Consider the following 15069-nt stretch of genomic DNA (forward strand, 5'->3'; position numbering starts at 1 on the left):
AAACTGTGATTCATCTAGGCATTTGTTATCCTCGATGAAGGAAGAGAGTTGGGCGTTCATGATTTTTTCCACAATTTTTGCTAAAAGTGGGAGACTGGCGATGGGGCGGTAGCTTTTGGGTTCATCTTTATCAAGGGTAGATTTTTTGAGCAACGGTTTTATAAGGGTTTTCTTTAGTGTCTCGGGATAGATGCCAGTGCTAAACATGGAGTTACAGATGTTGGTTATGGAGGGTAGAACTGTATCCATAATAGGTCTCAGGACCTTCAAGGGACATGGGTCGAGGGCCGATCCTGATTTAATGGTGGATACCGTTGTTAGCACCTGCGGGCACGTGACCTCACTGAACTGCGAGAGAATAGGTCCTTCAGGTTGAGTAGATGGGCTGTGGGAGAGAGTGACGTTATTGGTGAAGACCCTGTAAATGTCGTCCACTTTACTGAAGAAGAACCTAGATAAAGCGTCGCAAAGGGTTTGAGACGGGGGAGGTGTGAGATCCACGGAGAAACCCGCCAATTGTTTGGTGGTCTCGTATAGACATTTATTAGAGTTTTGTGCTGTTTCAATTTTGTTGCAATAATACTTTTTTTTTGCATCCAAGATGAGATGTTTGTATTTTGCTACTGATTCTTTGTATAGGAGTTTGGCTTCGGGTGTGTAGTCCTTCCGCCAATGTCTCTCTCTATGTCTGCACTGTTGTTTTTGGGTACGCAGTTCCTCTGAGTACCATGGGGCCGAGGGGGTCGATCTGTTGCGTGACCGTTGTTTAAGTGGGACTAGATCTTTTGCTGCTGTGCTCACCCAGTTGTAAAATTGGGACGTAGCATTATTGGGGTCCGGAGATAACGCGGGGAGGGTATCTTTAAGCAAGGTTTCCAGCCTGTGTACATCTAAGTCATCCCATGCCAGGTAGGGGGGACAGGAGTTAGAATGGGGCTTGTCGGCCTGGGGGTCGCCCACTGGAAGTGAAGCCAGAATGAGATGGTGATCCGACCAAATTAAAGGGAGTATTTCTGTAAGTTTGAGGCCCGAGGCATTAGAAAAAATGCCGTCTAGTGTGTGCCCTCCTTCATGCGTAGGGGAATGGACCAAGGGGGATAGACCAAAAGTGGACATGTCAGCTAAAAACGTGGTTGTGTCAGGATTGTTGGGCACATCAAAATGGAAATTAAAATCACCTAGAATGGTGAAGGAGTTCTCCAGTGCGGATGTTTCTAGGAAGGATCTATGAGCCCCCAGGAAGTCACACCTGGGTCCCGGTGGTCGATAAAGAAGGATCCCTTTGAAGGTGTAGGAAGGGGTCAGTTTTATTGCGAATTCTAAGGCTTCGCAAGAAGTCTGAGGAATTAGCGTGTGCCTTACAATGTAGGTGTCTCGGGCAATGATAGCAATGCCGCCACCTTTTTTCTCGGTTTGCCTGTCCAGCCTATAAATGGCAAATCCAGCAGGAACGGCTATGACAAGATCCGGATCAGATGCTTGGCCCATCCAAGTTTCCGTCATGAACAGGATATCTATTTTGTGGTCCTGTATCAGTTCATGGATGTCCTGGCTGTGTTTGCTAAGTGAACGGACGTTTGTGAGCGCAATGGTGTAAAATTTCGTCAGATGGTGCTTACCAGTCTGAGAAAATTTGCAAATGACCGGTAAAATGGCGTGACAGCCAGGGCAGTATGCTTCTTGCTTTGTAAGCAGGGCATTAGGATGGAATGTGCAGCATGAATGACTGGTCGGGGGGCGAAAAGCCTGTAGCTGAGCGGCTGAGTAACTGATACGGGGGGTAGGATGGAACAGACCAAGGGGGGTGGCCCTGGGCCCGGGCCAGGCGCGGACGGGCGCAGACGGGCTCGCCTTTGGCGCGCCTTCGGCGCGCCGCCGGCGCGCCCGCTGCGCCCGCCCGCTGCGCGGTCGGGCAGCTCTGTTGTTAATATACATAGCGGGGCGGGCAGGAGGAGGGTGGGAGGGGCGCCGAGCAAACCGGGCAGCCTTCCCAACACAAGATGGCGCCCAAAGTCAAGCTAATAGCTCCCCAGCGCGTGAACAGCGTCGCTGAGGTAAGAAATGAACCGGAGCCTCTGCGAATTAGTCTCGCCTGGGTGGGGGGGCGGGAATATAAAACAGCGCCTGATTAAAATAATTACAAGGTTAAAACGAGTATAGCAGTCAGTCGTTTTTCAAATACATCCAACAGGGACCCAGCCAGACTATAGCCAGAAACCAGTGTATACATCAGGAAAAAAGTGGGGGCAACATAAGTGCAGATCCTAATCTCCTACATCTGCACTCTGATATGAGAGCCTTCCTCCACTTGAATAGTACACATGTGCATCATGGCTTGCAAATCTGAACCAACGTTTTGTAGAAATGTGTTGAACAATAAAATAGCGGTAAAATCTTAGATACATTTGAGCTGGGTATGTCTTATCATTGCTTTAAGTTTTTTCGAAATTGGAGGTGCTCATTGTAGTTAGTAGGAGGCACAAGCATTTTGATGTTCAAGTGAGTAAATAATACAACTGAGCATTCTACTAATTTTGTAGAGTAGGCCCAGATGCCTCAATCATTGGGATAGTGCAGTTTGGTGAGCATGCCCTCTTATAGTCTGAAAGTAGAAGAAATTACTATTTTTAACTTTGCAGAAAACTGAAGTTCTAGCCAGGTCAGATCTCTGCTCTCTGTGGCTAAATCTCAGTTATGTTATATTCATGGGGGACCGGAGAAGCTCAGATCCTACAAAATTGTGGTTATTTAATTTGCATGAAAGCCAAACTCTATTTTTAGAGATAGGTCAGATAAAGGAGGATGAAATTGGTGAAAGTAACTGTCACACTCTTTAGCATTTGGGGTTTTGTCATTTATCAACTCCTGTTTGTGGTGGGTTCACCTGTGGCCTGGCAGGAGCCCTCCTTTTTTCCTTCACCACTTTGCATACCTCCTGAAACCTGGACAGAAAATGCTGGATGGATTGAAGGAACGACCAAAGGGAAAGGGAACTGTGGGTTCCAGTAGTGGCTGTTATGGGGCAGTAGTTTTAGGGGTGGGGGAGGATTTAAAGAAAAAGAAAAGGAATAAAAGACAATTTCACTTACCTGCTGATTGCCACCTCTCCTTTGTCCTCTTTGGTCGACGCAAGAAGCACACAGGCTCCCAGACTTCCCTAAGCCAATCGCAATGCTGCTGTCATCAGCATGACAGCAGCGTTGTAATTGGTCTGAGTGGCCTGGTTCAGTACTCAAACAGGTAGTGGGAGCCTGTGCATGTTCTCCACCTGGCTGTGCAAAACAGCTGGGTGGAGAACATGCTGAGTGCGCATGTCTGTTTGGCCCACCCAAGATGGCCGGCCAAACCAGCATGTGCACTTAGAAAGTGCTCACCACTCCTTCCCCTGCTCTGTGGGCAGCACAGTCCAGAAACATAACAGAGCAACTACTGAAAAACAAAATGATAATAAATGGTGTTATTATCATTTATTTTTCCTTTGGGATGATGGTCCTTCACTTTAGCGGATAAAGGAGGAAGTGGTAGACAGGAGACAAGCATGTAAGGCTGCATTGTCTGCTGGGGGCTCAGATAAGCATGGGCTGAAGTGGCTCCTCTGACTGCCAGGTGGATCAATTTTTCCCCACTCTGGCTTTCAGTAACGCAGAAATTCCTCTTATCCCTGTAAATTGTCTTGTAGACAGAAAACATTTATTTTATGTATTTATTAAGGGGACTACAGCACAATCGTGACTCCAACGAGTATTTGCCACTTTCAGTGGAGTTGTCACTTCAAGCCTTAGGCATGATAGCAGGTCACTGTACTAGCCTTAAGCATAACTACCTCATGGAGCTTGTCTGCTGCATGGTACAGCGCAGGCGAAGGAGACTGCACCCTTCTTTTTATTTGTTTGCACCAGTCCCATTACTTGCAGATTTGTTGCGAATCCTTTCTAGTGCACAAGTCCCAGGTGACTATCAACCACCGACGTAGTTAAAAAAAGACCTGTTACGTTTCAATTTTCCCCGCTAATCTGGACTGCATAAGGTAATCACCCATCAGATCATACTTCTCGCTTTAAGTCCAAACCAATGTCAACTTAAAATGTCAACTTAAAAAAAATATATATGAAAGCCAAGATGTGAGAAGTACCTGGATCTTGGTCTCGCCTTCAACGTGTAAGATTCCTGCTGGGCAGCTGAAATGACAGTATTGTGGTTAAAAGGCTATTAAGCAGAGCAGTGCATAAAAGTAGAATTTGTGCTCTTTTAGAGTATAACAAGTGGATATCTTTCAGGCCAAGTAACTCAATTTATGTTGTGCACAAAATGTTCATTGCAGCGTTGCTTACTTACTTTTACACTGAGTTGCCAAATTCCACATGGAACAGTTGAACAAAAATTGTCAGTGATATTAACAAGGATCACAGCACCTTCCTGACCAATAACACTGACAGCTTTTAGCAAAAATCAGATGCAATTGCTAAATCCTAAACTACCCTCCTAGGCCTATATTAACATGAATACCGACAAGATAGTGCATTTAGAATGTTTATCAATGCAAGAGTTTAATCCTTTCTGCACAGAATTGACTAACTCACTATCTAAGCAACCCTGCTTGAAGTATCAACCTGCAGTGAGAATATTCTCACAATTAATTCCCAGATAAACTAACCAAGATGATGGCAAGGACCAACCAAAGAACAGCAGACATGTTTGCCTAAGACGTCGTCTGCCACCACGGTCTGGGCACTGGCTGTAAACAAATAATAGGTTAGACGAGTTCCTATGTGGACCTCTTTTGATGGCCTCATTCAGAATAACAATATGGAGGCCGAGTAGAAACTATTTTTGGGTCAGTTGAGTTACTGTGAACCTCAGAATCACGATGGGGCTGTGAACACCTGTTATCGTCCCTATCAGGATTACTCAGAAACCTGTCATAGACCCCCTACATGGTAATACCACATCCAGAGTCAGCCTCCTCTCAGGAAAGCTGTGGGACTCCAACTGACACTTCAGGTCACCCCACACCGAACGGGCATGAGGCTGTTTCATTCCGAGCTACATCTCTAGATGCACGCTGTGCAATGTCCTACTCCACCATCTAGGTTTTATACACAATTGCATGTTACTATACTCAATTGTTTGTTACTATACTCAAGTGTATGTTACCCCTTAGAAGTTTTAACATGAGCGACTTTGTATTTGTTGTAACATTCTTCCATTAAAACCCCCCAAGCACCTGTATATCCGAAATGTCTTCAAAAAAAGAGTCAAACTTCTGATTACACAATCAAAACAAAGAATGTGAGGGTCTTGACAAACCAGGCGGAGCCTACATTGCCTGCGTCCAGATATGTAATATGTGAAGTGCAAAGGTATTTTGCAGTTGGAAAGCCTGCAATTCACAAAATCACAAGGTTTGCAACTACAAAATACTTTTTTAAAACCATTTTCCCACTCTCACAAAGGCTTTAGCAAAAATTGTCTGAATTGCAATTAAAAAGAAACGTGAAAGGGCCTTCCATCTCCAAATAGTTACTCTGAGAGGAATGTATCAATGGTTTGTGACCGCATTTCCAGGTGCAAAACATTGATCAGAAACAGACACATCAAAAGGGGTTTTACCTGATTCGTAAACAGGAAGCTGTGCCCCTGAAACAGCTTCCGCTTTGGGAATTGGGAGCCTAGAGGGGAGTGGGTCCAGAGGGCCACGGTCTTCTTAAACAGGAAACTCCTTTTTTTAAAAAATCAGCACCGGTCCCTGTAAGGAACATGGGCTGCTTTTAAGAAAAACGCTTACCGTTTTAGAATAAGAGTGCAGAAACGGTGGTCTGCTGTCTATTTCAGGCCTCCATCCCTGCATTTGTCAGCAATCATAGGTGGTCTCAAACTGCAACTTCCCTAATTAATATTCATGTTATATTATTGGAATTTATAGAGCATGCTTACAGCTGGTATCATGGCGCTGGGGCTCCAAAACTACCAGTAATGGAAAAACGCACACACTACCATTAAGTGGAATAAAGTACTGTTTTTAGCCTTTCCCTACATAATGATAGTGAATGGATTAATCTAAGAGGAGGTGGTAGCTGATTCCAATACTTAGCAGCAAGAACACAAAAGGATCTTCCACCTAGTCTAGTTCTTTTAAAACGAGGAATGAGTAAAGTATTTTTGCTCGAAGAGCGCAGTCGTTGAGTGGTACGCAGTGCGCTTGTTCAGAAAGGCAGGGTCTGATGCATGTATATTCTTATTCATGATGTGCAATGCATTGAAGGTAATGCTTTGGCAGGGGAGCCTAGCGAACAGTGACAGGTAATTTTGTGGCGACCTGAGAATGCACAATCTGGGATACGACCTATTAGCATTATAGGCGCATCACAGATTGCATTCCCATTTGCAAACCAGTTTTGGACACCTTCTTTAAGCAGACATTGTTTTTGACATTTATAGTTCCACAAGAATGCTTTAATGGGTAAACCCATATTAGAGGTGAGTCAGCGAAAAAAATTGATCGCCGAAGCATTTCAGCATAGCTCATGAATCTCATGGCAGTGTTTATTAAAGGGAGCAGCCGCAGCCCCTGCAGGTAAGAGCGGTAGAGCGGTGGGGCCGGGTGGGAGGGGTTTTGAAGGACGACAAGAGAAAAGTAATTATTTAATTTTCCCTCACGGTCGTCTGTCGAATACCATCACCACTCCCCCCCCCCCAACCAGCTCCCACCGCTCTTACCTGCACAGGCAATGGCTGAAAGGGAGTAATTTTACTGCCAGCCCTATTAACTACAGCACACCGTTATGTTTCAAGAAAATTCATCACACTTCTTTTTAGCGATAAAACAGTCTATTGCTACACCAGTGCAAACTTCTTTGTCTAAATCTGGGATCACCTGAAGTTTTAGTTTTTTCTCCAAAAGACTAAATTCCTGATTACGACTTTGGCGCAGAGGAGACGGTGCAATGTCACTCCGTTGCACCAAAGCACCGCCGACCGTAATACGAGTCAAAAATGTGTAACTCGTACTACAGCGGGTGGTCCTTTGCTATTCCCATGGAGGTACCTGGAAAACAGGCATCGCAATGGGAACAGCAAAAAAGTTCCAACACGGCATGGATGTGGATGTCCATGCTGTGATGGAACTTTGTGGGGGGTACAGATAGGGGGCACACGTTGTGCCCCTCTCAATGTATCCCCGTAGCAGGGGGCCATGGGGCCCTGTAGGGCCCCCTTTGTTCCTGCACCGCCAGTCTTTTCATGGCAGGGCTCCGCCATGAAAAGACTGGTGGTCCAGGAACTCGTAATGTGCTGAGCGGGACTGCTCAGCATATTGCGTTGTGGCGCTCCTGCACCACCGCCTGGGTACAACTGTTCCCTGGCGCAGCTGTCAGTCCACCGCCTCAACGACTTTTGGAGTCGTAATACGGCAGACTGTGGACCGCCACTGCTGCGCTACCGCGAGTCTGGTAGTCAGAAGACCGCCAGACTCGAAATCAGGCCGTAAGTTCACCAAGCATTTAAAAAGATATATAGCTTTAAAAGCCCAGTGGGGGAGTGCATGTCCAGAAAGGGCTTTCCATAGGCCCCATCTCTTACTTTGCCATTCAAAACATCACTCTGCTTCCGCAGCACCAACAAAGCCACACCCATTTAGCTGAAAATATAATAGCAGGTTCACCTGAAGTATTACTGGAGGCAGTACTTCTATTATCTTTACAGTGCTACAGACATAACAGAAGCACTACATTTTGCTCTGGGGGAGAGTCTATATAGCTGTAAACATACATTTTTCCGACCATACAAGATCGGAACAAGAGGTACAGCACTGAATTAGATGCAGTCCTACTTGTCGGAGCATTGTCAGGTTGTTGCTCTTCCCCCCTACCGTTCTGCCTTTAAGGATGTTGAGCATGGTGTACCTCAGGGGTCAGCCCTCAGCCCTATTTTGTTCAATCTTTATATGAGGCCTCTGGTGACCCTTATCAAAATCCACAATATTCGGTTAGGTAATTATGCAGATGATGCCCAGCTAATCTTGTCACTGGACAGTGACTATCAGACAGCGATTAAGACCTTTCACAGTGTATGAAGATATAGTAACTTGGCTGAATGCTAATTCTGGGAAATATTTTAGAGACAAAACAGAGCTGCTGTGTTGCTCAGCCAACAAAATTCTCCTAAGTTTCCCAGCCAATTTCTGGCCTCTATTATTACAGGATGAACCATCCCCCTTGGACTCTGTTCGTATTTTGGGGGTTATTTTTGAGAGCAAATTACCCTTGAAAAGTCACGTCACCAAAATAGCTGAAACTTGTTTCTCGCTTTTGCTGGGCCTGCGAAAACTTCTTCTTTTGTTACCAACAAGTGCTAAAACATTGATTGTGCGTAGTGTGATCCTGAGCTGGTTGGAATATTGTAGTGCTCTCCTCTTAGGAGCCCCTGATTTTTTGTGACAAAGGCTACACAGAATCCAGGTTGCAGCAGCCACACTGGCTCTGGACAGGCCCAGAAGATCATCTGCATCGGATGCACTGAGGGAGCTTCATTGGCTCCCAGTCAAACAAAGAATAGTTTTTAAAGTTTTATGCAGTGTTTTTTTTTGTTATCAAACGTTTATTAATTTTAACAGGTCGTGCAAGAGGCAGTACACAGCTTATGCGCCTACAACCTTATAGGCCGGCAGCGAACAGCTTACACACAGCAGAAAGCAATTTCAGAGTCAGGGAAGCCCGGGGGCCCCAGTGACGCCCCGGAGGTAGGTATATGAGCAGGCGGTCCCTAGCCAGGATCCCCTGTAGAGGCCCTATGCCCTGCGCGAGCCCTCCATCTGACGAGAGAGTGTATAACATTACAATATTCGCCAAGCTAAGGCAACCTAGTCGAACTACACCAAGCTCGCCCTTAAGGGCCAATGGTCCTGTCGTTCTAAAGACCTCACTTGTCACCGTTGCCATGCATTTCCCTGTGAGCGCATCTGTATTCACATGCAGTTTGTCTAGTATATTATACAGTTCGGTCATGACAAGCAGTGCATCTTTACGTATCGCGCCCGTCGAACGGACAGCGTATAGGGATCCCCTCCATCATATCCACCATGATTCCCCATTTATAGCCTGCAGTGAGTATAGCATGAGAGGAATGGCAACCGCTAGGCGCTGTGTGGCATAGGCTCGCTAGCATCCAACAGGGTCGTATTGGGTATTGCATAGGGCAGCAACCAGCATGCAAGTCATGGCACAGTAACAACAGATTAGGAACCACTCCGTCTTCCCCGTGCTGTGTTCGTGCTAAATCTATTCACCACCGCACCTGCATCAAATTGATAGAAAAGAGGCGGCCAACCAACAAATGGGGAAGGGAGACAGAACAAAGGGGTAAGAAGGAGGGGGTGTGGAGTCTAGGGGGGAGGCTCAGCATGGGGGGGGGAGTGCAGGTCCCACCAGTACCACAGGGCATAGGCCGGAGGTCAAGGCCACCCAGGGGCGGGTTCTGCAAGAGTCGGAGACCTCGAATTGTTTGCCTGTCTCCATAAATTCCCTGGCTCGGTAGGGTCCACTACATCATCGAAGAGCTTCAGGGCTCGGAGCCGTGGAGGCTGCAGTCTCGTATGCTCTAGTCTCCCCAAATGGTCGATCAAGGGCTTCCAACGCTTGCGATATTTGGTATCGCGGAGTTGAAGACGTGCCGTGAGGAACTCCATCGCCACCACATGCCACAGGCGGGTAAACCATACATTGATAGAGGGTGTGTCGGGTTTCTTCCAATAGAGAGCCACCGTTTGTTTCGCAGCACCCAGCATGTGGAAGCTAAGGTGTCGGTCACGGCCCGTCATAGCCCGTAGAGTCTTCGGCCGAAGGCCCAAGAGTACCACCAGCGGGTCCTCCGGGAGAGGATACCCTAAAACCTTTTTTATGTAGCTGAGGACTTCCTTCCAAAAGGTAATCAGGAGAGGGTATGTCCACCAAATGTGGTTGAAATCTCCCGTCGCCTGAGTGCAGCGCCAGCAGAGGGGAGATGTCGTAGGGAACATTCTTTGGAGCCTAGCGGGAGTGTAATACCATTGGGTCATCACCTTGTAGGCTGATTCCTGTTGGGGAATGCTACGTAGGATTTTGGGAATGTCGCTCCAGAGCCGAGACCATTGGGAAGGGGTAACACCTGAGCCAGTGACGTTGTGCCATCTCACCTGGTAGGGATGGGGATCCGGCCGCTGTGCGTGTTGGAGCACCTTGTATATGTGGGAAATCAGCCCCTTGTAGGTGCCGAAAGTACGCGCCAACCGCTCGAACGGGGTGTAGGGCCGCGTGGCCGCCTGCGCCAATGAAAAGCCCTGCATCCAATGGCGTAATTGTATATACTGGAATTTGTCCCTCTCCGTAAGCCCAAACTCCAGCTTGCATTGAGCGAAGGTCTTGAGACAGTCCCCAACGAATAGGTCACGGATCGTCCTGCAGCCGGTTTCCGTCCAATTCGCGAAATAGGGAGGGCGATCCGCCGGCGGGAACTGCGGATTACGAGCTATCGGAGTGTGGGGAGACGGGAAAGTGGTCAGGCCCCGACGAACTGCCACCTTGTCCCAGATTTCAAGGACCGTTTTGGTAGGAACCGCCATGTAGGCACTGCGGTGACGAGCCTCCCGGGGTAACCAGGCATGATCCCAGAGTGGACGACAAGTGACTGCCCGATCCATGTGGAACCACACATTTTCACTCTCCCACGCCCCCCATTCCAATACATAGCGGAGGTGGGACGCCCAGTAGTAATCTAAAAGGTTGGGGCAGGCCAGCCCTCCCCGATCCCGAGGGAGTTTCAGGATCCTGTTGGAAAAGCGGGGTTTCTTCCCCCCCCATATGAATGCGGTGAGGTCACGCTGCAGCCCCTGGATGTGGTGTTCCGGAATAGGAGTCGGCAAGGTTTGGAAGAGGTATAGTATCTTCGGCAAGATAGACATTTTAACCGTGTTCAGTCTGCCAAGCCAGGAGAGGGGCAGGGCCTTCCATGTTCGGAGGTCGGCCAAGACTGAGAGCTTGTATTCCTGCCAATTGGCCTGCGTCCAAGTATCCAGGTCCGGAGTTAGGTTAAGACCTAGGTACCGTACCGACTTGCTCGCCCATTGGTACGGAACAGAGGCCCGGATCGCCGCAAGTTCCCCGTCCGGAATCGTAAGGTTAAGGGCCCAGGACTTCGTGTGATTGATTTTCAGCCCAGAGGCACTTTCATAGGTTTGGAGTAACGAGTGGACCGCTGGCAGCGAGCGCGGGGGGTCAGAGAGAGTAAGGAGGAGGTCGTCCGCAAATAGAGCGATCTTGTGCTCAACCCCCCGAAGAGATATACCACCTATATCTGGCGACTGGCGTATCCTAATGGCCAGAGGTTCCACCACGAGGGCGAACAGCAGGGGCGACAAGGGGCAACCCTGCCGAGTACCTCTACAAATGGGGAAAGGCTGCGTGAGTTGGCCGTTAACCCGCACTCTGGCCATTGGTGAGATATAGGGGGCCATAATACGCGCCACCATCTTAGGGCCCAATCCCAATTTCCGCAGGACCGCTCTGAGGAAATTCCAGTCCACTCGGTCGAAGGCCTTTTCCGCATCAAGTGATAGTAAGCATGCTGGGATCTTCCAGTGTTTGGCCTTCCCCACAATGTGCGCTATGCGGCGCACATTGTCTGCCCCCTGGCGTTGGTGGATAAACCCCACCTGGTCGGGCTCGATGAGGTTCGGGAGGTGGGCACTAAGCCGTTTAGCCAGGATTTTGGTGTACAATTTCAAGTCTGTGTTTAATAGTGCAATAGGCCGGTAAGAGGAGCAAAGGGTATGATCCTTCCCGGGCTTCGGAATGAGGGCTATTTCAGCCATTGCCATTTCCGACGAGGGCCCCACTGATTCCGCGAACGAGTTGAAGAGGCGCAAGAGATACGGCTGTAATTGCGGCAAAAAGGCCCGATAGAATGACATCGGCAGCCCGTCCGGGCCTGGCGTTTTGCCGAGCGGAAGATCCATCAGGGCTTCTGCCATTTCCGTCCGGGTGACAGAGTCCTCCAGGGTCTCAGATTGACGCTCGCTCAGCGGCTCCCATCCACAGGCGTCAACGGTTTCCGATATCAGATCCGTCGCCGGCGGGTCACTAGCATAGAGAGCCGCGTAGTAGTCGCGGAACGTTTGGAGCTTTGCCGGTTCTGCAATGGCCCATGACCCGTCCGTCTTTTGCAGCTTGGCAATATGGGCTCTAGCCGCTCGTGTTCGCAGGCGCCGTGCCAAAACAGCACCCACCTTATCTCCGCCCTCGTAGTACCGCTGCTTGAGTGAAAGCAGGGCGCGCTCGGCCTTGTTGGTCCGGTGCGCGCGAAGCTGTCCGCGTAGGACGGCCAAGCGTCTCTTACGCGACGCCATCGGGCGCTCTTGGTCCAGCTTCTCTAATGTCTTAACTTCACGCTCGATTTTGGTTTCATAGAGCCGGGCTTCACGCGCCCTGGCGGCAGCTATTGCCGTAAGGGTACCCCGTATCGTAGCCTTATAGGCATCCCAGAGGAGAGGGAGGGGAGTCCCCGGCGCGTCGTTATCCGCGAAGTACGCCAGGATGGCCGCCTGGACCTCCTCCCTATCCACCGGGTCGCGAAGGACGTGGTCCGGGAATCTCCAGCGGCTCAATCGCGTCGGGCGAGTGGAACACTCCCGTATAAGCAATTCCACGTGAGCGTGGTCTGAGATCGAAATGTTGGAGTGGGACACCGATATGATGTCTTTAAGCAAGGAGTGCGACGCAAAGAGAAGGTCGATGCGAGAGTATGAGCGGTGTACATGGGAGTAGAAGGTGTAGTCCCGCAGTCCCGGAGAGTAGTACCGCCAGGTGTCCACCAAGTTTAAGGAAGTGAGGGAGCTCTTCACCGCCGCAGACATAGCCCCCGTCCCGTGGAACGCCCCCCCACAGCGATCCATCTCCGCGTCCCACACCAAATTGAAGTCACCTCCAACTATGAGGTCGGTGTCTACTGGCTCAAGGTGTTCCCTAATGATCCCGCGTAGAAAGGCATCCTGACCCTGGTTGGGGGAATAGATATTACACAAAGTGAGTGGGTGATACCCTCTCCGGAGCTCCACCCGCAAGAACCGACCCTCGGCATCTCTGCTGACCCTAGTGTCTCCCCGGAGGAACCCCGCCCTACAAAGGATGGCTACTCCCGCTGACTTAGTGTTGGCCGAGGACCAGAACTGGTGGGGGAAGCGGGGGTGCGCCATTCGTACCACATCCGATTTGAGAAGGTGGGTTTCTTGGAGGAAAATGACGTCAGGGCTCTGCAGGAGCAGGTAGCGCAATATTTGGCGTCTCTTATTGGGTGAATTAAGCCCTTTCACATTGAGGGAGACAATCTTCCAAGAAGGCGAGTCAGTCATTGACACAGAACCACTAGCAAGGCATCTTTCATGCTGCCGTTCCTCTCAGTCGTGAGTCCCCCCCACCAAAAGGATACTGAAGGAGAGGGAGAGGAGAGAAGGGGAACATGGCAAGAAAAACAACCAGAACACTTAATCGGCCAACGGGGCCAGCAAGACCTATTCCAGTCTAGGGAGTAGCCAGGCACAATGGCACAGGCTGTCCTGGAGATGTCACTCTCCCAGAAATAGGAGTGGGGGTTAATCATCGCTTATCTGTAGGTCCATGATGTCGAGGATCCGCTCCGGACCACCGCCGCAGCAGTACAGGTGTCGCGCCAGAGACTAGGCAGGCGTGCGCCCCCCAGGGGGACATCTCGGGCGTCGTGAGAAGTAGGACCAGGGCCGCCACAGGTAGTCCATGCCCACAGCCATCTCAGTGCCCAAGCTGCCACCAGAGAGGAGGTTCCACCAAGAAATCATTCATTTGGAGGCGAGCGCTTGAGATCCAGATGGGGACGGGCCGCCCTCCAGGGATTTTATGTGCTCTATGATGTCTTGCTTGTCCCGGGAGGATCGACTGCCATCCGGCGAGGAGGGGTGCCTAGGGCGGCGCACCGTGGACCACTGCGGCTTCAGAGGGACGCGGAGGCTAGCAGGTCGACGCGAGGGGCTAGCCGGCGGGGAGTCTGGGATCTGAAGCAGCTGGGCCGCCTCTCGATAGGAACGCAGCACACGACGCTTAGATTCCCACTGGAACATGAGGGCAAAGGGATGGGCCCATTGATATCGAATGTTGAGCTCCCTCAGCTTGTCCGTAATGGGCCGGAAGTCCCGCCGGCGCCGGAGGGTAGTAGGGGCCAGGTCTTGAAACAGCTGGATGGGCTTGCCCCCACAGAGGATTTCAGGTTTGCTTCTAGCTGCTTTGAGAATGGCTTCTTTCTCGACGAAGAAGTGGACCCGTGTCAAGATGTCAGGGATGAGTCCTGGCCTTCCAGACGGTCCGGAGACCCTATGCGCACGGTCCAAGGTGGGCGGCGAAGTGTCATCGTCACCTCGGATATCCTGGAGCAGGTCCGCCACGAATGACATGATGTCCGCTCCTTCTGCTCCAGTTGGCACCCCCGTATGCGTATGTTGTTTCGGCGCCCCCTATTTTCCAAATCTTCTTGCTTGATTTGTAGCTCGACATGTTGTTCTTCGAGAGTGGCGAGCCGCTGCCATAGGCGTTCTTGGTCTTCCGTACGTGCGTCCAATGTTTTCTCCAAGTCGTCGACCCGGCCACCGAGCTCCCCCACATCTCTCCGCAGCTCCTTGACACAGGCCTGGACCTCCGTGCGAAGTGACCCAATTTCCGTTTTGATCTCCTGCATGAACGACGCCATGAAGGATTGTGTGACTGGTGCTGCAGAGGCCCCAAGGTCCGACAATGCTGCACTCGTCGATGGCGCATTCGGCTTACTCCACAAGTCCCTGACCGAGGCGTCTTTGGGGGCCGCGGGCGGCTCCTTCCCTGGCTTTGTGCGTGTCATGCTGCAAGAGTGTCAGAGGGCAGCGTCCCAACGGGAAGGAGCAGGGACCCCGGAACCCTTGAACGCACACTCAGCGTAAAGCGCAGGCCACTGGGCTACGCAGTCCAGTAATGGCAGTGGGGCCCCGTTCCAAAGGGCCCTCCAGATGCTGCGCAGCCGGGAAAGGGAAGCGTCAGGTAC

At 50.4% G+C, this 15069-nt stretch overlaps 1 protein-coding gene across 4 annotated transcripts in view; it reads right to left on the reverse strand.

Annotated features, from left to right (window-relative positions):
• Positions 1-15069, reverse strand: part of REPS2 (RALBP1 associated Eps domain containing 2) — an 856334-nt gene that overhangs the window by 200162 nt on the left and 641103 nt on the right. For all 4 annotated transcript variants that reach the window (XM_085622671.1, XM_085622668.1, XM_085622669.1 and 1 more), the window contains one exon: positions 4133-4178. In XM_085622671.1, the coding sequence (XP_085478797.1) occupies positions 4133-4178 (46 nt within the window). The remainder of the gene's footprint in view (positions 1-4132; positions 4179-15069) is intronic.

The sequence above is a fragment of the Triturus cristatus genome, chromosome 8 (assembly GCF_964204655.1).
Source record: "Triturus cristatus chromosome 8, aTriCri1.1, whole genome shotgun sequence".
NCBI lineage: Eukaryota > Metazoa > Chordata > Amphibia > Caudata > Salamandridae > Triturus > Triturus cristatus.